General features: G+C 37.9%; 1 protein-coding gene across 1 annotated transcript in view; it reads left to right on the top strand.

Moving 5' to 3' along the window:
• Zdhhc15 (zinc finger DHHC-type containing 15) overlaps window positions 1-26,921 on the top strand; it is a 117,627-nt gene extending 90,706 nt beyond the window's left edge. The window contains exons 8-12 of the mRNA XM_021153468.1: window positions 243-375; window positions 2,138-2,264; window positions 5,418-5,521; window positions 19,862-19,938; window positions 22,720-26,921. Coding sequence (XP_021009127.1) covers window positions 243-375; window positions 2,138-2,264; window positions 5,418-5,521; window positions 19,862-19,908 — 411 coding nt within the window. The 3' untranslated portion in view covers window positions 19,909-19,938; window positions 22,720-26,921. The remainder of the gene's footprint in view (window positions 1-242; window positions 376-2,137; window positions 2,265-5,417; window positions 5,522-19,861; window positions 19,939-22,719) is intronic.
• Window positions 26,922-27,635: the final 714 nt, after the last annotated feature.

The raw sequence follows: 27,635 nt of genomic DNA, 5'->3' as shown, positions 1-27,635 counted from the left end.
AGGCGGATTTCTGAGTTCGAGACTAGCTTGGTCTACAAAATGAGTTCCAGGACCCAGCCAGGGCAATACAGAGAAACCCTGTCTCAAAAAACCAAAAAAAAAAAAAAAAATTAAGCTTACACAATCTGTGTTTACAATTGGAGCTGGAGTTTTACGTGTGAAAACTACTAATCTATATAGAAAAGTAGCCATGCATTTGCACTCTGATGTTTGGTTTTCTTCGTTTATTGTTTCTTTTCTAGGGGGAGTTGCCCAGTGTTCGCTCTAAGTTCCATGTCCTCTTTCTCCTCTTTGTGGCCTGCATGTTTTTTGTCAGCCTTGTGATTCTCTTTGGTTACCATTGTTGGCTTGTCAGCAGAAACAAAACTACCTTAGGTAAGATTAGGAAAATTCATATTAAGGTATATCACTGTGCCCTGTGGTTTGTTCCCTAAGGAGATAAAATCGAATGATAATGTATTCTAGCTTTAGTAACAGCCCTTTGCCTCTAAACCAAGAGAGATGGAAATACATTTTGTCAAACTGGACAATAGTGAACAAAGCTTACAGACTCCTCAGAGCATTCATGAGTTGAATCCATAGAGAACCCAAAATGGTCATAGTTCTTTATAGTGCACATTGGGTAATACAATCCTCAGATTCAGAAGTCTGACTTCCAAACAGTATTCTCACAAAGAAATGAATATCAGAAGGAAGAGATGATAGTAAATAAAGACAGGTAATCTAACTGATAGCACACATTTCAAAACTGAATCCTTAGAATAATCCAAATGAGTGAAAAGAATGAATGCAAAAATCCAGGCCATCAAGGTTTCTCAGCAGGTAAGGTGCTTGCCAAGAGCCTGACAACCTGAGTGCAATTTCCAGAAGCCACACGGTAGAGAGAATTGATTTCCACAGGTTCTCTTCTGTCCTCCACACTCACACAATAGCATGCATACACAGGTGAACACACACACACACTAAATAGATAATCATAGTAGAAATGTGAAGTTATTTATGTAAAGAACTAAACTGATATTTATAGTTAAAGGCGTGTATAAAAGAACTATGCAAATGCAATATACATGTTAAATCTGCAGAAAATCAGTTCACCAAATGGGGCTTTTTTGCTGTCACTTAGTACTCTGGGCTTGTTATATGTAGAATGAAAAGATGCTAGTGCAATAATTACTTCATGTATAGTGAACATTTACATGGTCTACAAGTCTACACAAAGAATAAGAAGAAAGTGTTCGAGTGTTAAATGTTTAACCAGGATGGATTAGATTGGAGAGGAATTTAGTGTAAAAGCCACTGCACTTTGAGAATTCATTTGCTAGGGAAGTCTTTGTACCCATTTTTCTAAATCAAATATATGTGTAGCACTTAGTACTTAGGGTAGTAAATTAGCACATTTGGTTGAGAGATAGCTACAGAAGTAGAAAAGTACTAAAAGCTTCATGATAACAGGGTCTGAAAACAAAGGACAAATGGGAAATGGTAAGATGCAGCCAGAGCCCAACAGTGAAAGTGTTTGCTTAATGGGATAAATGTGTGTCTAAAAATAATGTGCACTAATGTGGCCCAATTCCTCATAGTCTTTGAGGTGATTACAGTTCACCCGTTGACATTTTGTCTGGAGTAAAACTAGGTTATTTTTACATTGCAGGTTTCATTGTGAACATCTTCATTTCTAAAATGTTTCAAAACCAAATCAATGTCATTACCATCTCTTTATGTGTCATTACTTTGGTCCCAGATCTACAAATGGAGACCATTTGGCTGTTGTTGCCAGTTTGATTCAAATAAAGTGCAGTTAAATGTGTTCCCGCACTCCTTAAATCCAGCAGTCCAAAGACATGCAGCTCACTAATGTTCTATTATTGTTGTCCTTATGTATTTTATTTACACTGGCTTTTTAAAACCTAAGAGTACAAATTTCTTATTTTCAATGAAAATTTTACCTTTTATTAAATGATTAAACTGAATTTTACTAAATAGTTTAGCAATAATTAAGAATGTTGGACCTATGCTAAAACAGCAAAAAGATCATAAATCCAGGTCACATTTTTTGAGAGGTGTAAAATCATCACAGTGATGAAATGTATTGCTTTATTTCTTTCTTCCACTTCCCAACTCTCCTGGACTGCCTTAGAGGCCTTCTGCACACCAGTATTCACAAGTGGACCAGAAAAAAATGGGTTCAATCTTGGCTTCATCAAGAATATTCAGCAGGTGTTTGGAGATAATAAGAAGTTCTGGTTAATACCTATTGGGTCCAGGTAGGTAATTATAACCACTGAAAGCAGCCAATTCTGAGCCATGCAGTAAAGCTACATATTGAGTTTTAACATTTTTTTTGACAGTTTCACATATTTATAATGAATTTTGTTAATTTTTACACTCCATTTCTCTTTCTCATCCCCTCCTCTCTCCCACTGAAACCTTCTTCTCACAAGTCTTCAGGTTTTATATCTTTATGTGTGTGTGTGTGTTTCTCACTCACGTAAATCAGTGCTGCTTGCATGTGTATGGGTAAGAGGCTATTTACTGGAGCAAGGACCAGTTTTCAGTGGCTACACCATGGAAGAAAAGAATACTCCTTTCCCCAATGACTGCTGATTACCAGTAGTCCCTCAGTGAGGGATAGGGCTTCTATCCCCTATCTATAGTGACGTGCTGATGGCCCTAACTTGTGCAAGTCTTATATAGAAGGATAGCCATATCTTCAGTGAGTTCATAGGTATAATGGCTATGCCAGATCTGTAAGATATCCCTTTGTTGTCCATTTTTGTACCCTATAGCACTTATCTTCTTTCTGCCCTTTCTGAACCTTGAAGGGGTTAGTATAGTTGAGCCATTTAGGGCTGAGTATGCTGCCATCATTTAGACTCAGACATATGCCTGCCTCTGTCTCTGCCTGCTGAGTAATGGGATTAAAGGTGTGTGCCATCAGACCTGGCTTAATTTTTTATTCACTTGGATTCTAATTGCAGTCCTAAGAATAACCTTCAGTCTCTAAATCAATCTATATTTGTTCTTGGTTTTAAATCTTACCTTCATGACATTAGGGGTTAACTCCAAATATGAAAAATGAAAAAAAAGAAAAATAATTTCTAAGAGTATTGGTCAAGGTATTATTTTTAGCACTTTTGGGATATATGTTTTCCTTCTGTTTATTCTTTCTATATTTGCTATATACTATTTGAGGTTTTACAGTTTCCCTTAAAACTAGTAAGAATTTCTTCTTGTGACATAAGTTTTGTAACCTGCTTTTGGCTATATAATATTCTATTTATCCATTCCCATATTATTGTATACTTAGATTGTATGTGATAAATATTTTTAAAGCGTATCACTACCTTGTTGTTGTTGTTTTGTTGTTGTTGTTCTTCATCATCATCATCATCAGTTCCAGGGCAGCCAGGGCTACATAGTGAGATCCTGTCTCAAACAGACAAACAAACAAACTTTTTGTAGAGCTAGACTTATGTCCTCTGAGTGACTATGTGAGCTAGGTAAAATCACCACAAACTACAGGAGCTCTAGAGCAGAGCATGTCTCAGCCTTTTTGTCTGCTTTGGGTTTACTGCTCAAATGGCAATATAGTCATGTTCTTTTATTGGAAAAAACTTTGCTGGAGTCAGCTAATAATGGAGGTTCAGTTTCCTCCTCCTCCTCCCTTCACTTGCTGCAGCAATACTTCCTCCATTCCATGTTTTACAGGGTTATTTGTGTAAGGTTGTCTTGCTTTGAGGATTCTCTAGTCAAGCGCTCTACTACTGAGCTATATCCCCAAGACTTGAGGAGTCTTAGTTCTTTTGTCTAAAGCCATGGTCAAATAAGCTCCTAGTATATCATCCAAGTATTATCATCTGCTTGCTAAATTGTTCTTAATTTCCATATCTTGTTTGTCTGTATGAGTGTAAACTCTTCCAGATAGAAATACTAAGACAAAATTTGTCAATGGATAATATCTATTAATAACCGTTAGCAGGAATTATCTACATACATTCTAATCACATACTCAAACTCCATTACTGCAACACTCTAGCACAGAAAAACAAAAACAGAAACCAAAGCCTATTTATTCACTTAATCAGTATTCTAACATTTTTCTGTAGAGTGATATAAATAAAATCCATAAACGTTTTTATTGACAACATTCAAAAATAGGAGAAAATACATATGTCTCAAATAAATAATTCAAAAGTCATTCAGAGTTAAACTTAGAATGCACTAAGCTACATAGATTCAATTGCTGAAACAGTAACAGTATCTGGCTAGGGCCACCATGATTTCTGCCACAACCTCCTGTCTGTAAATGCCCAGAAATTAATTAGGGACACGGTTTAGATTATCATAGAGATATGCAAAGTAGACTAACATGTAGATAAATAGTCCCTAGAGTACACTGCAGAGATACCTTGCCATTTCTCTTTCCCATTCTACATTACAAGTCAAATAAATAACAGGGTCCAGGAGCATTCCCTCAGCCTTCACAGCAGCTTTCTTCCCATTGTGTTTAGTGATTGTGAGTCTTCTCGTCTCCCTTGAAAATTTAGAATCAAAACAGTGAGAATGTTAATGGAATATAATTGGAACTATCATAGTTAAATGATACTTATGAAACTGCATTGCATATTTCTATACTAGGCATTGTGGAAAGCAAGTTAAAGAATGTTGTAGAAACAAAAACAGTCACACGCATACAGACAAACAACACATGGAAATTGAGAGCAATTTAGCAAGCAGATGATAATACTTGGATGATATACTAGGAGCTTATTTGACCATGGCTTTAGACAAAAGAACTAAGACTCCTCAAGTCTTGTGTGATATAGCTTAGTAGTAAAGCGCTTGACTAGAGAATCCTCAAAGCAATACAACCCCAAAGCCACAATCATATCTCATTTCTAAGATTATTACCATCTCAAAAGTTTGTATTAGAAGGACATGATGACACACACCTAAATGCCACAACTCAGGATATGTAGACAGATTACAAGTTCCAGGACAGCCTGAACCAGAAAGAAAGATCGTGCCTGAGTGGTGAAATGGTTTCTTGGTATAAAGGCACTTGTCACCAAACCCAACAACCTGCATTCAATCCCCAGGATCTACATGGTGAAAGGAGAGAACTAATTCCCATAAATTGTCCTCCACATATGTACCCATACACATCCATACAGTCTCTCTCTCTCTCTCTCTCTCTCTCTCTCTCTCTCTCTCTCNCTCTCTCTCTCTCTCTCTCTCTCTCTCTCTCTCTCTCTCTCTCGCTCTCGCTCTCGCTCTCGCTCTCTCTCTCCCTCCCTCCCTCCCTACCTTCCTTCTTCCCCCTCCCTCTCCCTCCCCCAATCTCTCCTTCTGCAAATTTAAATCAAAAAATGAAAGTTTGTATCAGTTGCAAACTCACTACCTCTATTTTCCACCAGCCCTGGTGACGGACACTCCTTCCCTATGAGATCTATGAATGAGTCACAGAACCCGCTGCTGGCAAATGAGGAACCCTGGGAAGACAATGAGGATGATAGTCGAGGTGAGTTGGCTCAGAAGAAAGCCTTTTCTCTGTGCGAGACAGACTCAGTACTACATGATCCTTGTTAATAAAACCAATGTAACATGCAAGGTGTAAAAGACCAAATCCAAAAGATTTAATAAGCATAACAACCTCATAAGTGCCCTCTAGAAGGAGGAGGGAAAGTATTTGTTTAACAAATATGGGTGGCAAAGGTAGTTTGTTAGACAGAGTTCACTAGAAAAAATAGAACCAATCAAATACATGTAAACATTATTTATTATGAAAGAGGATTTACTAAAAAGGCTTTTATGATAGGGCCTGGGTAGTCCAACAATAGACATACATATAATGGAAATTTGGGAGAATCCAGCATCTACTTGGTCCACAGACTTTAAAGTATCATAAATTCCAATCTGGTCCTAGGGGCCTGAAGATTCCTTCAGAGCCTCTGGTACAAAGACCACACGGGAAGGCAGAAAAAGCTAGAGGCTGATGTCAGTGGAGGGTAGGAGGAGCAGTGATAGATGTACTCACTCAGAAGGAACAGAATATAACCAGATAAAACTGCTAGCCACCTCTACATCTGGACCACCCCTTCAGCAGTTGACATCCACTTTGAGAGCAAGTCTTCCTTCCTCGGTTCATCAACTCTGGAAATATCTTCTTCCCAGACATACCCAGAAGTCCATGAAGCTAACAAATAAGACCAACCAGTGTGACTGAAGACAAAGCTGTATTTGCCATACAGATTCCCAGATCCAGGAAAAGCCAGGCAAGCTAGTTTGTGGCCCACTCATAATCCCAATGCAGGAAGCAGAGACAGGAACCATCTGGAGCAAGCTGGCTGGAAAGATTAGCAACAACAATGAGGTCCAGGTTCAATGAGAGATCATCCATCAACATATATGGCAGAGAGTGATCAAGAAAGTCACTGAACATCGCTCTGCCCTGAACATACATGTGCTCACACAGACATACACATCTACACACAATGCACTCTTACAATGCAGACATGTGTACACACATGAATGCACATCATATACACATATCAATAAAAGAACCGTTATATGGTACCTTAAGCAGTTAGACTATGACCTACAACATAATAAACAGTGTTCTGCAGATGAGTAAACAGTCTGCCTGGATATCAGTCACAGTGGTTTACTTACAGGCTTGAATGTGAGGCTTTACTTCCACTAGTGGGCACAGTTCACCTTTCTCTACCATCCTTCATTAATATTGGTTCAGTTTTCTTTAAAATTTTGTACACTTTTAGAATGGTTTAAATACACTACAAAATAAAAGGTATGAAGTGAGGCAAGCATGCCTGTAAGAAGGACAAAGGAAAAACTTTAAGCAGAGAAGTTTGCCCTCCCAACTTCTCTCATCACATCATTGGGTCATCTTGAGACATCCTGTGTCTCCTGCCATGCAAGCTGTATTCTTTGTCTCTGCCCATTGCTCTGCCCATTGCTGTCTTCCACACTTGCAAATGTTGCTGATACCAGCCATCAGAAAATAAATTTTAAAAATTATTGAAATAAAGAAAATTTTAAGTAGGAAATTTTAACCATCATCATTGTTATTCATTACCTGAGGTAAATGAAGCTAAATGAGGACATGAAATTCTTTGAAGAGAGAGTGAGATGAAGAAAATAAGCTTTTCGAAATGTTTACACAGTTACATTATCCAGGCCTGGGTTCTCTACCTGAGAGCACTATGCTTAAAAGAAAGCATGGTTTAGAGATGAAAAACAACAAATCAGCCCAAAAATTATAATTACAAACGATAATTTTTGCCCACTCAAAAAATTTCCAACACAAAGAGAACACCTTTATTCCCTCTGTCCTCAGAAGCTGGCTGTGTTTTGATGTGCCATCCTCCTGCCATTAGTTTTTCTGAACAGACACTCATTTCCAGCAATCTCAGATGATGCGAATTCTTATTTTGGCATGGACTCTTCCCAACAGAAATGAAAGGCATACCTAATTTCAAAGTTGCTTGAAATAATTCCACAATTTAAAAAAAGTTCATATGTGACCCTTATGTTGTGAAGCAAAACACCTTAAGGATTGACATCATGCCACATCAAATGGAAATTACTTTGGAGGGGATGGGGAGATGGCTGAGTTAGTACACTGTTTTCTATGGAAGTGTGTGGAGATAGATGTGCTTGCTGTAGACCCTGTGTGGAAGTCAGAAGATGGCTTTGTGGATTTGGTTCTCTTTATACCTTTACATGAGTTCCAAGGATTAAACCCAGGTTGCCAGGTTTGCACAACTGCTTTTACCTACTGAGCTCTCTCCCACCCAGGATAGTAGCCTGGTCTTTTTCAAAACAACTCAATCATAGGGTTGTTGTTTGTTTTACATAATTTTATATTTTATAAAATGTTTATGTTCTCCATTCTTTGACTTTAGTCAAAGGTAGATATTATATAAACACTAGTATTTTATAGTTAATGAAAGTGAAAATGGGAAGTATTAACCAACTCATCCAATATCACATAACATATATCAGGCAGTGCTTGGAATCAAATGAAGGTATCCTGCTTCTGCATCCTGAGGAGTTTTTGCTGTATGGTGGTATGTCTGTCTTTTGGATGAATAAATATGTGCTACAGTGTTGTCATTTACTTCCATCTTGTTATCTGAAGCATTCAGCTGATTCCATAGTCATCAAATACATCATGGACCACAAGTCTCGTTTAGCTCTATCCATATACCACTATACCATCTTACATAAATGGAGTTTAGCCCATTCTTGTGTCTAACAGCTTTATTATACAATGGTGCTTTTTTTTTTGTAACCCAGGTTCTCAAACTACTGTTAATTCACTTGACTGCATTACCCTCAGGCATGCATGTCATCTGTGTGTATGTGGTCATATACACACTGCTTATGGATTTTTTTCTAACAATGTTTTCATTAATTCCTTGATGATTTCTTTTTTCATTTTTCTGTTTTTTTTTTTTTAAAGACAGGGTTTCTCTGTGTAACTCTGGTTGTCTTTGAACTCAATCTGAAGACCAGGCTGGCATCTAACTCACAAATATCTATCTGCCTGCCTCTGCCTCCAGAGTACTGGGATTTAAGGCATGCAGCACCTCTACCTAGCAATTCTTTAATAATTTCATACAATGTATTTTGAGCATGCTCATCCCCACAGTTCCATAACTGCCCTCTCCACCTAACTTTGAGTTCATGCTTTTTTCACAACTAAATTTCCAAGAAAGGTGCTATGAGTTAAAATTATATGCAGTGCATGTAATTTATTTCAGTTTCCCTTAGAAATCACATCAGGATTAATTTCTAATAATATAATATTTACTATACATTATGCATCTATTAATAGCATAATGTGAAATATTCTAAATCCATATAAAATGATCAAATGTGGCAACAGCAACTTGATAAATGAAACTGTGATACCAAAGCCAGGCATCTTCTTGGAAATCCATCCCTAATTTAATTCAGGGAACTATGAGGTTAAAAGAAAAACCACATTTATGAAATCAAAGCATTTAAAGAGGTTTCTCTGGAGAGGCTTTTTAAAATAAAGTATTTAATTAATGCACAAATACACAGAAGATGCACAAATGAGTATGCGCATCTGTGTAATTTTCTGTGGAGATTAAACAGGCATCTTTTAAAAAGATTTTTTGAGAGACTTGGAGTTGCATTTTAGCTTTTTGAGAAAGTGATCCAGAAATGTCTGTTACATTATTGCTTTTCCTCATTAAAAAATTGCCAATAGCTTACATTAAAAAATTAGAGATGCCAATAAAAGTTTTTATATTAATCTATTCCAAATGGAACCATTTCTTCCACATTAGATGGATGGCATCTACAGCCCTGCCTTTTGTAACTGTCATGAATAATGAAGTGGGCATGACTGTCAAAGAGATGCTGAAATGCAAACTACTGTAAGCTGACACCTACCTGCATGTAAAAACCATATTTAAAAATTTTTGTGGCTTTCTCAGGGAAAGTAAGTCTAGCCTCTTATTATTTTCTGATAGAACTGATTTCTTAATATGTTTTATCTTTATGGCTCTGGTGCCTTTCTGGATGTTCTTTGTTCTTTTTTTTTTTTTTCCCTGTGGGTAACAAAGCCTGTGCCATTTTCTAACAATAGCCTTTTTCAAATGAGTAGCTGAACACTTTGATCATGAATGTTTATTGGAGATGCAGCATCCAAAGAAATTCAGGGAAGGTAGTTACAGTTGTCTATAGATAGTGAACTTAACAGAGGTGTTGACAAAGATTTCATCAGCAGAGAAATGGTTGTTCCCACCTGTGAAATGTGTTAGTTTTCTGCCACTGTAAGAAAAAACCTGAGATAATCAACTTCTAAAGACAACAGGTTTATTGAAGGCTCTACTCCATGATCACTTTGTCCTATTGCTTTAGACTATTAACAAGGACATCAGTAATGACTGTCTGTCATTGAGAAGAATCACTCCCTTCATAGTCTTGAAGCAAAATAAAGAGTAAGGGTCGCCGGGTGGTGGTGGCGCACACCTTTAATCCCAGCACTTGGGAGGCAGAGGCAGGTGGATTTCTGAGTTCGAGGCCAGCCTGGTCTACAAAGTGAGTTCCAGGACAACCAAGGCTACACAGAGAAACCCTGTCTTGGGGGAAAAAAAAAGAGTAAGGGACTGGGGCCCACATACTGTCTCAAAGGTATTCACTAACTCAGCTAAAATTTCCCAACATGCCTCAGCTGTATAAGATTCTGACACCTCCAAATAGTATCTCCCTATGAACTAAGCCTTTTAGCACATGAGCCATTAGGGGACTGTCTTAGTTAGGGTTTTACTGCTGTGAACAGACACCATGACCAAGGCAACTCATATAAGGACAACATTTAATTGGTGCTGGCTTACAGGTTCAGAGGTCCAGTCCATTATCACCAAGATGGGAACATGGCAGCATCCAGGCAGGCATGCATGGTACTAGAGGTGTAAGAGTATTACATCTTCATCTGAAGGCTGCTAGTGGAAGACTAACTTCGAGGTACCTAGGAGGAGGGTCTTAAAGCCCACACCCACAGTGACACACCTACTCCAACAAGGCCAAAACTCCTAATAGTGCCACTCTCTAATCCAAGTATATACAAGCCATCACAGGGACATTAAAGAGTAGCTATTTCGAACTAGCACAAGAGAATAAATCACTTATTGCTTTTATTTTTACTTATTTTTACTGTAAAATGTGAAGTATACAGCAGGATTTTTTACATACATATACACAGTGAAGTGGTGATTAATAACATACATTGTCTCTGAACACTATTGCACTGCATAGCTTAGTAGTCCCCATGCTGACCTTCCAATATCCAGATTTCTCTATAGTGGCCCCTCTATATACTTTGGCCTATACCTCTTTATTCCATGTCACCTTCTGCTGCCTAGGTAACACTCTTCTATTCTCTTCTATTCCAAACATTTGACTCCTTTTAAAATGTCTCTGTATCTGAGTGGTCATTCCGGGTTGTTTTTATGCGTCTGCCTTAATGTCATCTACTTTAGTTCATTGTATTGTAAGTGGAACAAGTCACTTCTGTCTTAAAGATGGATAATAATCTGGTGTGTGTGTGTGGTGTGGTGTGTTTGTGTGTGTGTGTGTGTGTGTGTGTGTGAGAGAGAGAGAGAGAGAGAGAGAGAGAGAAAGAAAGAATTTCTTTATTTACATATCTATCCACAGACACTTTGGTCAGTCTTATTTCTTTGCTGTAGTGAGTAATGCTGCAATGAACATGGAAGTGAATATTTGCCCAGCAGAATGACATCTGGGTCATATGGTCACATGTAGTTTTGAATTTTGAATTTTCAAAGAAATCTTCACAACTGTTATGGCAGTTTGCATTCCCAGCAACAATGTACAAAGGTGACCTTTTCTCTACATCCTCACCAATAGTTTTTAGTTTTGACATTTTTATGGGTCTGGAGATGAAATCTAGGGCCATCAGCATGCTCAGGAAGCATCCTCCCACAGATGGGACATCTCATGGTGCTTTTGAATTTCATGTCCATGACCATTAAGGGTTTTAGTACGCCTTCACAGATTCAGTAGCCATCTCCATGTTATCTTTGGAAAAATACCCATTTGTATAGTTTAATCATTTTAGATTCAGTTCTCTGTTGGGTTTTGCCACTACTCTGAATTCCTTAATACAGCTTGCTTATTGAATACTTTTCAGACACATATTTTCTCCTGTTCTACAGGTTGCTTTTTTGTTTTGTTGTTATTTTGCTGTGAAAAGGCTTTTTAGTTTGCTAAACTCCTATTTATTTATTTATTTATTTATTGTTTGCTTGTTTGTTTCTGGTATTATATTAGAAACCAATTTAAGACATTTCTACAGTAGTTTTGTGATCATTGTATAACTCCAGATATATTGATGACACCCTTGTTTAAAATAAATAATTCATAGTACATGCTTAGATTTCTTTCTGGTCTTTTTCTTTTGTTGCATTGTTCTATGTGTCTGTATTTATGCTAATTCTATTCTGTGTTTTATTATCATAGGTTTGTTATACAATTTAAGGTGCAGTAGTATGGTGCTGTCAACTTTGTTTATCTTTAACGGGATGCTTTGGGCTATTTACCATCTTTTGTAGTTGTTTATAATTTATTTTTAAAAAATTCCAGTGACATTTTGATCCAGATTGTGTTGGATATATTTTAATTTTGGTAGCATGGACATGTTGAACATGTTGATTCTTCCAATCTGTAGATACACGATATATTTCCATTTATTTGTGTCCTCTTCAATGTCTTATGTCATTGTTCTATGAGTTTTAGAATATGTGTCTTTTATTTTCTCAGTTAAGTTTATTCTATCTCACTATTGAACTGTGACACTTTAGAGAATGAGGAGGTACAGGCAAAATGAAACTGTCCTTTTTCCCTTGGGTTGCTTCTTTCACTGGATGGCTACATCTTTTTAATTGGACTCATGAGTTCTTTACGGGTTATTTTAATGCATGGATGGATTCCAAACTTCTGCTCTTTGTGGTAGAAAAGAAGGCCAAGATCTCTTACTCTACCATCTGGCTAATATCACCTGGTAATAACTCTTGTATCAGCATCCATGATTGGCTAATGATATTAGCTGCTCTAGAGATGTTCTTAGAAATATTTTGAGAGCAATCAGAATTCAACCTACTTGTTAGGAAATTTTACTCTGAAGATCTTACAAAAAGGTTTCTTTTCACAGTGATGCAAATAAGCATCAAGTAAGCTGTGATTCTCATGGTGGGGTGCTCTCACGGAGTAGCCTGAAGCAACATCGTCCTTAACCATCACCTCCAAGGTTTCCATCATAGGTCTGTGTTTGCCCGGGCTTAGGAAGCAACCCTGATTCTGTGAGGTTTCTTTAGAGCCTAGACGTAAGCCTCAAGTTGTCCTAGGGTTTTAGGAACTTCCAGGTCCCTACTTTCTATGCTAAATCTAAATGAATAATAATTGGCCCTTCAATTGAATCCTTTACCTAGATCCTCAAATTTAAGTCTTTAAAAACAGATGTTAAAGAACCCAGTTGGTGGTTATCCATTTAGTACTGAACTCAGTTTTGATTTTGATAATGTTATTATTTGCTAATTGTAATTATGTGACTTGTATACATTAAACTTAGTTCCTTGACTTCCTAGTAAAGAAGGTAAATTCAGTTCAAAAGGACTCCTCCCACAGCTCTTCCATTGTAGTGTTCAAGAATGCACCAGAGAGCTCCAAGTCAAGGGACAGAGTCATTCCATATGGCTTCTTCTGAACAGTGTCACCAGTGTTATAACTGTGAGAAGAAAAACATTTACAAAGAATTCAGCAAAAGAAGACCGAAATTTTCCTTAACTATCCAAAACTACTTTTAACTCCAACCAACAATGCTAGAAATGAAACTTTAATTTCATTTGATAACTTTTAATTGTGTTATATCCTCAGGGATATTTTTATCAAGTAAAAAAAAAGTCTATAATATGAAACAAAAAATTGCTTGAATTTGCAAATATAACTTTCTGGTGTTAATGATAGTATTTGGATGAATTAATTTTCTGTATTCCAGTTGTTGAACAGTTATCCAGAAAAAGTATTGATTTTTGTCCCAGGTATATGAAATGTTTTACATGTAGGCTCTCAGGAACAAGTCAGCAAAGTCCCCAAATCTATCGAATTTGCTCTTCCTTTTCTTGCACACTCTTTCTTTATACTATATCCATCAGTACTGCCCAAGGTAGAGCATGTTTCTGACTTGTTTTTAATCTTTTGATTTCTACTGCTATAAAAAAGTCACCTGTTGGAAGAAATAACAGAAAATAAACTAGCATAGATTGAGAGTGTCCTGAAATTGGTACAGTGGATTCATAATGTCATTAAATACTATAGTCTTTGAACTCAAAGATTTTGCAATGTTTGGGTGAGGTGAAATACGTTCATGAAAAGTTCCCAAACAAAGCACAATACAGAGTATCATTGACTAAATGAACAGATTGTTAGATTGGCTCAGCAGGTAAATTGGCATCTAATTGGATAAGCCTTAGACTACAGACCAAAATCTTTATTCTTTCAGTGGTTAGGAACTACTGAAAGTTTTTGATCAGAGGAGTTATGTGAGAAAGCTGTTTTCTTCAGAAAATGATGAAGTGATACTCCTAAGAAAGTATACTGTCATCATGTAGCAAAGATTGCTCTAAACCCTGGACCTTCCTAAGAGGACTAGTGAGAGCCCTTCTCTTCATCAGAACTCAAATGCTCCAAGCACATCCTGTATACAAGAGCTCTAGTTTGGAGACAAGAGGCCTTTCAATCAAGAGCTGTGTTCCTTGGAAGATGCCTCTCTGGTGAAATTCTGTTCAATCATCTTCCAGGCAGAGACAGCCATTGACCCTCTCTTGAAGAAAACATTACTTCATCACTTCCCTGTTCAAGTCGAACAGAACCTATATGGTCATGCCTGGAGATCTTTAAACATCACCATAGGAGATGAGGTTTAAAGTTGAAATTTTTTTTTTTAATCATAAAATCCATGCTCTCTTCCTCAAGAAAAATCAACATCTTCAGACATTATTTAAAATGTGGGGTCAGTGGGGGTAGCTATTGAAGTGTCCTAAGGCTTGGTTAATTTTTTGCCAGAGTTTCACATGTAAATTCAAGACACATTAACTAAATTGTCAATTGACTAAATTGTTATTGACTAAATGAGCGGAACTAACTAGTAGCTCCAGAGTTCCCTGGGACTAAACCACCAACCAAAGAAAATACATGGTGGGACTCATGGCTCCAGCTGCATATGTAGCAGAGGATGGCCTAGTTGGTCTTCAATGGGAGGAGAGGCTCTTGGTCCTGTGAAGGTTCTATGCCCCTGTATAGGGGAGTGCCAGAAGCAGGAGTGGGTGGGTTGGGGAGCAGGGGGAGGGGATATGGGGTTTTCAGAGAGGAAACTGGGAAGGGGCATAACATTTGAAATGTAAATAAAGAAAATATCTAATTAAAAAAGAAAAGTTGCTGGGTAGTGGTGGTGCACACCTTTAATCCCAGCACTTGGAAGACAGAGGCAGGTAGATTTCTGAGTTCCAGGCCCGCCTGGTCTACAGAGTGAGTTCCAGGACAGTCAGAGCTACACAGAGAAACCCTGTCTTGGAAACAAAACAAAACAAAAATAAAAACAAAAACAAAAAAAAAAAAGTTAAAGATAAGTGGGATTTCCTATGGGTCACTTGATCAGATAAGGCTTCATGCTTCATGATATAAATAGAATTCAAAGAATCTAACAAAAAGAAAACAGCCTAATAGTAACACCTTGGAAATTAGTCTTCACAGGAGTCATATCCTTATTATATAGACATTTGGGATGTTTAGGTAAGTAGATATTTTCCAACAGGCTATTTTCTTTCTTACCTTTACATGCAAGAGGCATTGTGATTCTAGGGTAGGATGTCTGTATAAGTTGATCAAAAATACTGCAGAAAAAGGAAGATGAAGGAAAAACTAATGTTCCTTCTATTTATTTAGAAGATAAGACACTTTTCAAAAGCTGCTTAAAATTACAGGTATTACAATATAATAATTTTTTTCTCAGCATAGCGAGGAATTCTTATAATACTAACACTCTGGAGGCCGATACAGGAAGATTGTAAGTTTGAGGATATTCAGAGCTACATGATAAATCTCAAATGCACACGTGCGCACACGCATGCACGCGTGCATGTGCATACACACACACACTGATTAATGAGCCATTTTATTGACTAAATGAACAGAATAATAAAAACTGTGCTATAAAAATTAAAGATAAGGATGATTTCCTATGGGTCACCTGATCAGGTAAGATTTCATGATATAAATTGAATTCAAACTATCTAACAGGGGCAAGAAGAAAACAGCTTAATTGCAGTGAAGAGTTTTGGCAACTGAGTACTAGATGAGAACTTGCCTCTTACATGCCAGGTGATTTATAGACTCTGTCACATTTAATAATCATGATCCATTCTGTGAGTTGTAAATATCCAATGAAAGTGAAGTTCAGATAAACCCAGTGTCACACAACAGTGGATCCTGTCTCCAAATCCAAACTCTTAATTACTGTACCACTCAATAATACCTCTCCTTTTCCCATCTCCTTTATACACTTTTGGGCACCAATTAAAAGAAAATACTTTTCAATTCCTGTGCCTCATCTGCCAGAAATAGAAGGAAGAAGAAACATGAGTAAAGCCCTGGCCTGGGAAACAATTCCCAGTCCCTAGTTTGAACATGTGACTTTTGGAAAAGCCCCTTCTCTCTGTACCTCAGTTTCAGTTCCATTATTCCCAGGCTACCTATCTTCAGTTCTGCACCCAGCTGAACTTGAGCAGTCCAAAGTTAAGCTGAATAACCCAACCTGATGGGTTATACCAAATAGTTTGTCTCCATTTTAGAAAGAATGCTATTATGTCCTAAAGGCTGTGGTAAGTTTATAATATGAAGAGAGCTTCCTCATTGTGGGAGCAAATCTCTTTGTGTGTTCTCTCGCTTGTTTTCACCTTAGCAGCTCTGCTAGCAGTGATGTTTAAACAATACCTTATTATGTTTCTTATTTTCCCTTTCTCAAAGGTAGAAATAACTACATTGTTTAAAGAGGGAACTAGTACTAATGACAGTTGTAAGGAAGAGGGAAGATGCATGACTTAAGGGAAATGTTATAAAAATGACATATAGGTAACAGATAAGTCATAATGGAGGCAACATGATAGAAGATTTGGTTGATTTTATAAAATAGAAAATAGTTTCTATTAATATTCTAGCTTTCCCTTAGTATTGATATGATTAGAGATAAATTTTAGAAAGAACGTTGAAGCACCGGTATACAGAATGCATTTGGAAATTTGAAATAAGAAATGGGAAGAGTAACAGAAAGCTGGATATATGTCATAATAGCTTCATGGCAGGCAGTAACTATAGAAATGGAGAAAAGGGATCAAAGCTAAAAAACTTTTCTATAGCTAAGAATAGTCCACTAATTAGAGCAGTGGTTCTCAACCCTTCCTAATGCTGTAATCCTTTAATACCATTCCTCATGTTGTGGTGACCCCGAACCATAAAAAATATTTTCATTGCTACTTCATAACCATAATTTTGCTACTGTTATAAATTTTAATGTAAATATCTGATATGTGGGATGTCAGATATATGATGCCAGGGGTCTCAGTCCACAGGTTGAAAATCCCTGGACTAGTGAGATATGGGAGTCATTGGTGGTAAATGTGCCAGTTCAAGAAATGTACACCAGAGGAAGAGAATAAAACTAACAAGGAACTGTTAGTGGACTTGGAAATTGTGAAAGAGAAAGTAGAGGACCAAGGTTAGAATATCAGAAAACAAAGTTGAGCACGTGGGTGGGGGAACTGTTCAACAATACTGGGTGCCTGTTTTACAGATGAAAAGCTTGAGGCTGGGGGGAAATGGTCAGGTAACTTGGAGTAATGGGTCTTGAAGCATTCATGACTCAAGTTCTTGGATTCTTCACATTGCACACTCTTTCCCTACTCTAATTTCTGAAAACCAGTGACTAAACAGATGGGGGGAGGTAGAGAGGAGGGGAGGGCAGAGGAGGGGAAGGAAGAGGAGAGAAGAGGAGAGGAGAGGCTTCATAAAGTATCAAGAATCCATGTACTAACCTAGATTTTAAAGGAAAGAGGGAAATAGATCTTAGTATAAGAAATCCAGAGCTGAGCCAACATACAGTAAGACTGGATTGGCGTGCTTTTGATTGGATAATAAAGGAATCACTACTGCATAAGCAGCAAGAGAGGTGCCATGGAAGAAGGTGATGTAGATACAGACTGTAGGAAGCTTTGCATTGACTCCTGAAAGCCTACTCTTTGTCTTCCTTTATGCAGAACACAGTTTTTTAAAGTTTCTGCCATTTTTTTTTCCAATTCATTCCTCACCTATGCAGTCTTAGCTTAATCTCACCCTGGGAAGGAAGCCATGGAGGAAATTAAAAATCAGGTTCTTCATCTGAAGCACCAGTGATCACAAGAGCATAGTTTTAATTTAAATCATTGTTTGGTGGGAGTGATGTGCCAAATCAGAGCGTAAGACACTCTGGGAAAAAGTAAAAGAAACCCACTTAGCAAAATCCTAAAGATCAACTTCTCAAGGATTTTGGTGCCAAACACACCTAAATATGTATCAAGACAGCCAGCTGTCAGCTAGTAATGAGCACTGAAAGAGTCTCTTAGCATCCCTTCTCAGGAGCAAGAAGGCCAGGACATTTATTGCACTTCAAAGTTGCCATTGCTGCTATTGATTACTGTCTCAAAATGTTTGTGACATATGTTTGAGCACTTGCTACCTATTTTTCCCCCTCATTTTACAAATGAGCTCCTTCCAGCCCTCACTGAAGATTGGGCTGCTCTATCTGATTGCAGTTCTGACAGAACACTACCCTGAAGCTAGCTAGGCATGGCAGTACGCACCTGGTAGATCAGTACATGGAAACTTGATGCAGTGCGGGAGGGCTGCAAATTCACAGCAAAGCCTTTCAGAGAGAGAGAGAGAGAGAGAGAGAGAGAGAGAGAGAGAGAGAGAGAGAGAGAGAAACTGGGATTCCAGAGAAGACAGAATCTTGCTGAAGTCAGGCCTGAAGCATGATTAACTCAGTAGCTTGAATTTGCCAGCCTGCCACGGCAAAAGTAGACCACCTTGGCACGCTGGCTAGTTAGCCTCAGACTTCAGAGTTCTCACACTTTTGGGAGCACTTTGAATGGTACATTGATTTCATAAAACAAAATTTACTAGATGTAGGGGATGTTCACTGTGGACATTTGTATCTCAAATGCCAACTACATTATTATGCTGGGAGTGAGAGCAGAGTGCTTATCTGTACATTAAACAAGGTGATCCAGAGGGTTATTTTCCACTTCCAAAAAGCTAGAGGTCAGAAACAAAACATTTGTACCATAAATGGTGTTTCTTATTAATCCTAAAACCTCTTATTTTCTAGCTACCTCATTCCCTTTTAGAAACCCACCAACACCTAAAATACTATAATAGCTGTCTCAATTATGTCCATTGGAATAACAGCGAGATAGGGTAATTTTGTGGATAACAAGACCCAAAACATTCCATTAAAGACAGATGGTGTTGAGCTGTTACCACAGCTGTTTAAGTCAAATACCAGCCAGTATTATGGATCACATTATGCTGATAAATAAAATAATCTTGGTTTGAAATACAGCAGACCTATTGCTCTTGGCACATAAATGCCTCTGTTTATCAAGGTTTCCTGTAGAACATCAGTCTTTGGAGCTTTATAGAGATTGGCCACCTCCAGGTGTTGAACAGAAAGACAAGATGTTACTGACCAAATATCCACCCATATAAGACCGACAGGGGAACATTTGATTGCCATTATGGTCCATTTTCTGTTAAAATGAAAAGTTATCAGGGGTTATGTACTTTATGAAGTAGTTTATGTGTCTTGCAGTTATGGTGGCTGGAAGATTTATAGTGGCAGTATCTCAGCACAGATACACACCACACACACACACACACACACACACACACACACATACCCCTATATTATGAATTGGTGCATCATGAGAAAGAGAAATGGCAGCTGCAGAAAAGGCCAAACATGGAGAGCTGCTTTGCTTTATAACAATCTCCTCATACAAGAATTATATTCAAATAAGTACTACAGTGTTTCCTTCTGAGGCTAGAACTCCCATTGACTGAAATACCTTCTACTAGACCCAGTTTCTGAAAGTTTCTACCACTCAGTGCTACCACACAGGGGACCAAGCATCACAAACCTCTGAGGGACCAACACTGAGTGCATAGCGCTCACCTGTACTTTTCAATCTTACAGATTATCCAGAAGGCTCATCATCACTTGCTGTGGAGTCGGAAACGTAGCAGGTTTCACATTTTCTGTGTCTCTGACAGGTGAGTATTAAGGGGGCACATTCAGTAGCCCCTAGACTGAGAAGCAGCCTTGAGAGCAGACCTAGCAAAGGAGAATGTTCTCTTTCTGGTGAGCAAGGTGTTAAATTCTTCACTCTCGTTGCACACAGAAGGAGAAGCTCTATGCATAATTTCCCTGTGCAATGTACTGAGAAAAATGCCTTTATTCCTGACAAACTCACATGTACTTCACTTGTGCTAAAAGACCCCAGGGGTTCCAAAAACAGCCAAATATCCCGTTCAGGTTGTTTACTTTCATACTGTGAATTATAAACCTTGTCACAGTGCATTCCAGGTCTCTGAAATGATACAGATTACAAATAAGTTCTTTTTGCCTGACTCCATTATGTCTGCCAATAATCTACTGTTACCCACTAACAGGCAGAGAGCAGCCTCCCTACACTCCAACATGCCTAACATGCTACTAATTTGTTATCAGTAGCAGGCAGCTTTTTGCACAGGATTCTCCTTGACCTGTTGAAAAGCCTAGCAGCCTTCTCTTTGCAACACCTCCAAGTAAATAAGAGCAGTGTGATTCCATATTAAAAGGAGACTTTTAGTTATAGAAATATCATAGCACTTAAAGCTCTGAACTAGTAACACGTCACTTCTTTTCCCATGAAAAGGCTAACAGTTACTCAGAAGCCTCTCAATCTGTGGGCTCTCCTGTCTTCAGTCATTGCCCTTCTGCTATGGGCTGATACAAGTACAGGTACTATACAAAACTTTGTATATGCCAGCCAGTGTGCTAAGTACTTCCATCAGCTGTGCAAGATGACTGTTACAATTCATATTTTCTTATGAGAAAACGGAAATGCAGCAAAACCATCTAACTGAGGTTACACAGCTGTCAAACAGCTAACCTAAAATTGCAACCCCGGTTAGGGCTTCTAGTCGTGCCATGTTTCTTATGATGTTGCATTTAAAGGCCTGATGGGCTCTTGGCTATGCAACTTCACTTATAACAAAAGGTTAAAGTACAGAACAGTTAAGTCTATTTTCTTAGTTAAAGCTTTGATTAAATGTTTGAAATTTTGATGAGAGAACCTGTAGTATCTGTATTTCCATTATCTAGGGTGCTTCTTCTCTATTTTAGCATGTGTCTAACGTAGTCTGAAATGCTAGTAATTTTTTTATGAAAACAAGTGTTAATAGAAGGTAATATGTTAGTATACTTAGTGTAGAAAGTCTTGGGACTTTCTATGTGCTAACAGGTTTGTGACTCACTAGGCAGCATTTGAATTTATTTGACTACATATCATTTCTTGTCATCTCCTATTCAAGTCATGGAACCTTGCCCTTGTGGCAGTATGTGTTAGAATTTTTAATATGCTAGGGGATATTGTGAATCCCCCAAAGTGGAGTAGTATATTTCTCAAACTTATATGACCATGCAATTCTCCCTAACCTTTCATAAATATCCTGAATGAATATTCAACCATGAAATACATTGCTTCAATTTCTCCAGGGAAGCATAATGGCCATTAAGAATACCTTTTCTAATTTTAGAGTGAGAGTTATTTTCTTTCTTTCTTTTGTAACATTCTCCAATCTGTGTCTTGAATATGCTTACATGAAAGGAGTTTGATGCTGATAAAAATTGTATTTCTCTTGTGATTATGTGCTTTTAAACTATCTCCTCCTTAACTTATTCAGTAGTGAAATTTTGTTAATCTTTTCCTGACATAAATACTTAATCTATTCTTACTTCTTATATATGTCTGTGTCTATATTGAATTTTTAAAAATATTTTTAATGTTTTTTTTAAAAAAGAATACCTTTTCTAGGGAACACTATCCAAATAAGTTAGGCAATTGGTTTTATAGGAACAACAAAGCCATATTCTGATAATAATTAAAGACAGTTTTAGAGAACAATGGGAAAAATAATTTTACACTTGTTGGTGGAGACACAGTGAGACAAGTATTCATAATCATTGCAGACATGTTTAAATTCATGTAACATCCATTTGTGTGAAGGCAAGTTGGTGACATATATAAAAGCCTTGACATGTTCATAATATTTTATCTGGAAACTAACTGCATTTTAGGAATGTATTTTAGTCAATTAGCCAGTGTGCTATACAGCTATTTATCAATTTATTATTAAGTCAGAATTTTTTAAAATAGAACTAAGTATCTAGAAATAGGAGATTGATGAAACAGACTGCTCTATAATTCTAATAAAATATTATAGAGTGATTAAAAATTTCATTTTAAAGAACAGTTAAGATTATATGAGAGTGCTATATGAATGAAGTTATTTGTCTGTGGTATGTTTATATGTGTGCGTGAGCTTGTGTGTTTAAGTATGTGTGGTGTAGACTGAATCTAACTTTAAGTTTTTAATCTATCTTTACATCATGAGGAATGCAGTACTTGAAAAGAAATCAATTGGAACCATTTCCACAGAACAGAATCCAGAAGCAGAATTACTAATACGAATATACTTTCTTTGTAAAGTGTTTAATTACCACTTTGTTTGCTTGCTTGGGGGTGTGGCTCATGCATGCCACAGCAAAGAGGTGGGTGTCAGAGAACGACTTGCAGGAGTTGGTTTTCTCCTTTTACCATTGTGGGTTCTGGGAATTGAACTCAGGTCGTTGGGCCCGACAGGAAGTGCCTTTACCCTCTGAGCCATCTGTTTTTCTTTTTTCTTTTCAGTATATTTTCATAACATGATTTTAATGGTTACAAATTATTATCAACGAGGCGTCACTTTTGTTGTTGAACTCACCTATACATTTCTGCTTTTCATCCTCAGGAGCCGCCATCTCCCGTGAGGCTTACAGATTTCAATATTGAGAACAACTCTAATCCTCAAACTAAGCCACCGTTTGGACTGCTAGCGTCACAGTTCGGGTGTTCCATAGCACCCCTGTGCAGATCTTTCCAGACTTGGCAACTTTACTTGGCTGAATGAACTCCAGTCGGAAACAATTGCTTCAAGCCAGTTTTTCCTTTTTACCCTCCTCCAATCCATGAAAGCCTAAGTGTAAATATATATCTCTTTATATTTGTCTAGTCTGGTAAAAGAGAATTCAGAAGATTGCCTTAGAGTCTAATTCCCCCATGGAAGATTATTAATTACATCTCACTGTAGGGTCTTTCTGGTATTGAGGGGAGTCAGCATGTATTTGCAGCTTATGTTCATGAGCATATATAAACATGTGTATGTGCAATATATCGATATAGAATTCTGCCAAAAATCAAGGTTTAAAAAGCTGAGGCTTGTATTTGATCATGCTTTTCACCTAAATAGCAATTTAAATATTTGATTAGCTCTGAACAAACCCTGTATCAAGTATCTGAAATTTAAGGAGATCAAACAGACTGTGACCAAGGTCCTGTTGAGAATTTAACAAGGCAAAATCTGTCCTGTCACAGAAGTTTCTGAAAGCACCACAACTAATACAGAGGAACAGATCAGACTCCCACTTTAGTAACATAACAGTTAACATTTTAAGACCAGGTATAATAGTGAATGCCTGTCCCAGCTCCTGGGATGCAGAGGAGGGGGAATCACTGCAAGACCACCCTGGTTGCTCTCCATATGAGCTCCAGGCCAGCTTGGGTTACATAAGGAAACCCTGTCTTGAGAAAAACCAATGAACAAAAGGGAATTCCTTTCTTAAAAACGTTTAATGCCAGGCTGTGGTCAAAATCTCTATTTTATTCGTTTCTCTGGTATATAGCTTTGTTTTAGCCTTTGTAAATTACTTTTATGATAGTAGAAATATTATAGGCCTAAGACATGGACTATCCATTTTGTAAAACGGATTTAAGGACGATTTTCAGGTATAATTAAAATTCTGTTGAAGAAGATAGAGTTTCAGCTATGCCACTGGCCTGAGGATTAGCTAAAGGTCTGTGTTTTCACAGCAGGAGTTAATGTGCAGAGTTAACTGAACAGTGATATTCCAGTCCTCTTTTTTTAAGCTTCGGTGGCAGCTCAGCCATTAAGAGAGTTTACATCCATTTCCCCACTTATTTATAACCAGCCTTCCTTTCAGTCCTAGTGCCTGGATCAATGAGATGGACACTAATGCTGCTTCTTTATAATAATAGTACCTAAGGGTATTGATGGTTTTCATTTTTCAACCAGCACTCTAATGCACAGCTGCTGACAATAAAAGCCCCAACTCTTAACAGAGATCAGTGGGAGTTACAGGCATCTCAGTTATCAAGGAATTGAACTCCTTGAGAGATAGTTGGGTTTACTAAATTATTCTCTCTAAAATGTCTCTGAGTGAAAAAGAGTTGCCTGGTACAAACAAATCTGTGTTGGGGTTCCAGTGCAACTGAGAAGGAAAACAATCCAGCTATTGAAAGCAACAACCTAATGGGTCCATTTGGTCCCCCTGGGTCATTTTAACGAGGGTGAGGTATTTAGCTTCAAATAAAAAGATTGTAGTCAGCATTTCATTTGAGAGAATACAAGAAATGAATAAATCTATTAGGGCCAGGGCCTAGAGACTGCTTCTAAAACTCACAAATTGAGGAGTGACATAGAAGACTGCATGCTGGATTTCATGATGAAAATTTATACTTTCACATAGGAAAATAATTGCCTTTCCATTGCTCCTTCTGAAGCATTTCTCATGTCTAGGTTTTCCTTGGAAGCATATTTAGCCATCCATGTGGCTTTATGGCCCACAGACCTTGCCTTCTAGTCCTATACAAATGTACCTTTCTATAAAGGGGTGCAAGCAGCACTTCACAAGAAACCAGCATCAAGGCAACCTTCCCTGACCCCACCTATTGTCTTCTGCTAAGGGACAGCACAGAAGCTGCTGTCTGTGCTGTAAAGTCCGGAAGGCATTGGAACTTCTCTGTGGAGTGTATTAGCATTCATCTCTCATAGACATCATGTCACAAAAGACAATGTTAGTAAACTACAGGGCAGCACTGGAAGGGTAAAGCTCAGGTTAATACAAGCTGATTGTTCAGTGTCTTAAGACTGATGCTGTCTCCAAAAGGCCAAGTAAACCAGGATTTTCTCTGGGTGCTTGGAGAAAGAAGAAACCCTATTCTTGTTTTAGTATCTTGATCTCATTAGTTTATAGGCGTTGATAATATCCCTATGCATAGATTCTTTGTGTATTGATTACTATATATAGACATCTAAGAGGTTAGTTATTGATCAAGAACACAGGTTTGTTTCCTAATTACCACACCCTGACTTCAGTCATTTGCTTTCTTTTCCTTGGAACCCTGCCTAATAACTTTTGTGGGATCTCACCTCCCAATCTTTGGTACTCTGCTTCCACAGTTGGAAAGTGGAACTACTTGTTGTTAATATCCCACAGCTATCAGGTGCTATGTAACTCCCTAGTGCTCTTACACAGTTTTATTTGCAGGATTAGAATAAAAAGTTTAAACATTACAGTATTTCTGAGCAAACAAATGTGCTCCATTCTTTTCCTCCATGCTCCTAGCGCAGAATGTTTTCTTGCAGAGCCTAGAGTACTTTGTTAATGTTCTTCCGTTTGCTGCAACAATGTCCTTGGAAAAAGATAGAATGGAAATTATTTTTCCAAAATAAAGGAGATAAAGTGCCATCCAAAAACACACAGATATTATTAGAGAGACTTTACTTTCTAGTGCTGGAATAACCATGGAGCAAAGAGAACAGAATCCCATTCCAAGAGTCCCTCTCTCTCCAACATCTTGAAGTTTGCAATTTAGACAGCTCTTTGTTTTCTAATGGAATATGTGCCTCTTCCCCTTGCTGAACCTCTAAGACATATGTATTTCACACTAGATGGCATCAGACATTGCCATATCTCCTGTGGCACCTAGGCAGCCCAATCTCAGGGTTAGTTTTTTCCAGGGAAAACAATGTGCTTCCTCATGGTCATGCCAAATTGCACAGAGTGTAAGTATTCATGTTCATGGACATTTAAGCACAGTCCTAGAAGGTATGTTTTAAGAATACTGTGTAGTACACATTATTGCAACATACACCTGAGATTTAACAAGGCCCCAACTGACAGGAATGTCATAACCATTCATACTCTATGTCTTTCAACTCTCATCAACATGTTCATCAACATGTGTGCACATAGACATGAATGCACGCCCTTCTTTCAAGGCAGAATGCTAGGTCTTTAGAACAAACATTTCACAGGGATGATTCTCTTCTCTCCTTTTTAATGAAGCACTTCCCAAAATCATGGGAAGTGAAGAACATTTCATTTATCTGTTCTAAAATTTCTGCAGTCAGAGTGTCTAAGAGACCCAGTTGGGCTGAAAGACATGCTCTGTGCAGAGGCACAGAGGACATCTAACAAGATCATAGGACCCTAATGCAAGTTCCATGTTCACAGAAAATTCATGCATTCTGTGCAAACAGGACGAAATGGTTGACGGTGTGTGCTACATTTGCATATCTTTAATCTCACCTATACCTACCATACTGCACTGTAGCCTTTGCATGTGGGTATTATGTACCACAGTAAGGAATGGATGGCTCCTAACTAGCATGCAACCCTTGGCTTGTTTACTAACCCAAAAGGGCTAAGGCACAGTAATCGAAACCATTAAATGTGTTCTTTGGAGAAGCCTGGTTAACATCCATCAGCAGAATGAGTTAAAACACACAATTCAATCTATCAGGATGTTCATTTTTGGTAGGGAATGGTTAAAAGAAAAGAACAATAAGATGCATTCAAAGAATAATTGCTTTCAACCTGCTGCCTAAATCGTCAAAGGAACACAGCAGGAAAGGGAGATCTGGGTCTTGGTAATATAAGGAATCTATTGGAGAGCCAGAAAAGGAAAGACACTGGGGGACTTCAACAGTTAAGCTCAAGTTGCCAATTTGCTATAAATCCCTTTCGCCATCAGTCTGCTTACAGTGATATATATAGTGTTCTTAAAACGATGTGTCTTGCTGCAGAAATACTGAAAAAATGCTGGTCAGCTTTATCTTCCTATGTCCTTTATTAAAACCATATACATAAATTTGTTGTGTCTTTTCTATATTATAATTTTCAAAACCAATACTGGTAAAGTCTAGAGCTTCACTCTGTCACTCTGATGGCAGGTTCTGTACATCTAGTCCCACGGAAAAACAATCGAATTTACTCACTCCCGGGTGGCTTGGTAGGTGTGACATATAGACCCCTCTGTAACATCTCATCTTGGGAACACCCCCTCTTGCTAGTTCAGTGTTTTTCTTTTACATGAGTAGAGCTGAGAAATTAATGGAAATGGCTTTTTGATAGAACACTGACCAGGCTAATGGCACTTAATCATGTTCAGTCTCTGCTCAGCCTCACACGCCTTCTGTCGTTTACTTTGCCATTATGATAAGTATTTTAAAAAAAAGAAAAAGAAGAGAAAAGAAAAAAGTCTTGCTTTATGCATCTAAGCATGCTCTCAAGTCTGCTTTGCTTTCTCTCATACTGAGAGCTGTGTTTACTGGTCTCCAAAAGTATATCACCTGAAGAAAGAAGGCAATAGTCCGGAGAGAGAAAAGGAGTAGCTTACTTGCACCTAAAGCACACATCATACACTTAGAGGAATATTTGAGAACAGCATCATCAAGTGAGCATCCTGAAATTTTCCTTCAGGGCTGACAAGGTAAAGCTTCTTTCAGGGCTCACTTGGTAAAATGCCTGAGGACGAAGACCTGAGTTCAGATGTCTAGCACCCATGTAAAGAGCAAGGTGTCAT

This window comes from Mus caroli, chromosome X (genome assembly GCF_900094665.2).
Source record: "Mus caroli chromosome X, CAROLI_EIJ_v1.1, whole genome shotgun sequence".
NCBI classification, from domain to species: domain Eukaryota; kingdom Metazoa; phylum Chordata; class Mammalia; order Rodentia; family Muridae; genus Mus; species Mus caroli.
The sequence above is the reverse complement of the archived record's forward strand: the minus strand, read 5'-3'. Positions and strand labels throughout refer to the sequence as shown.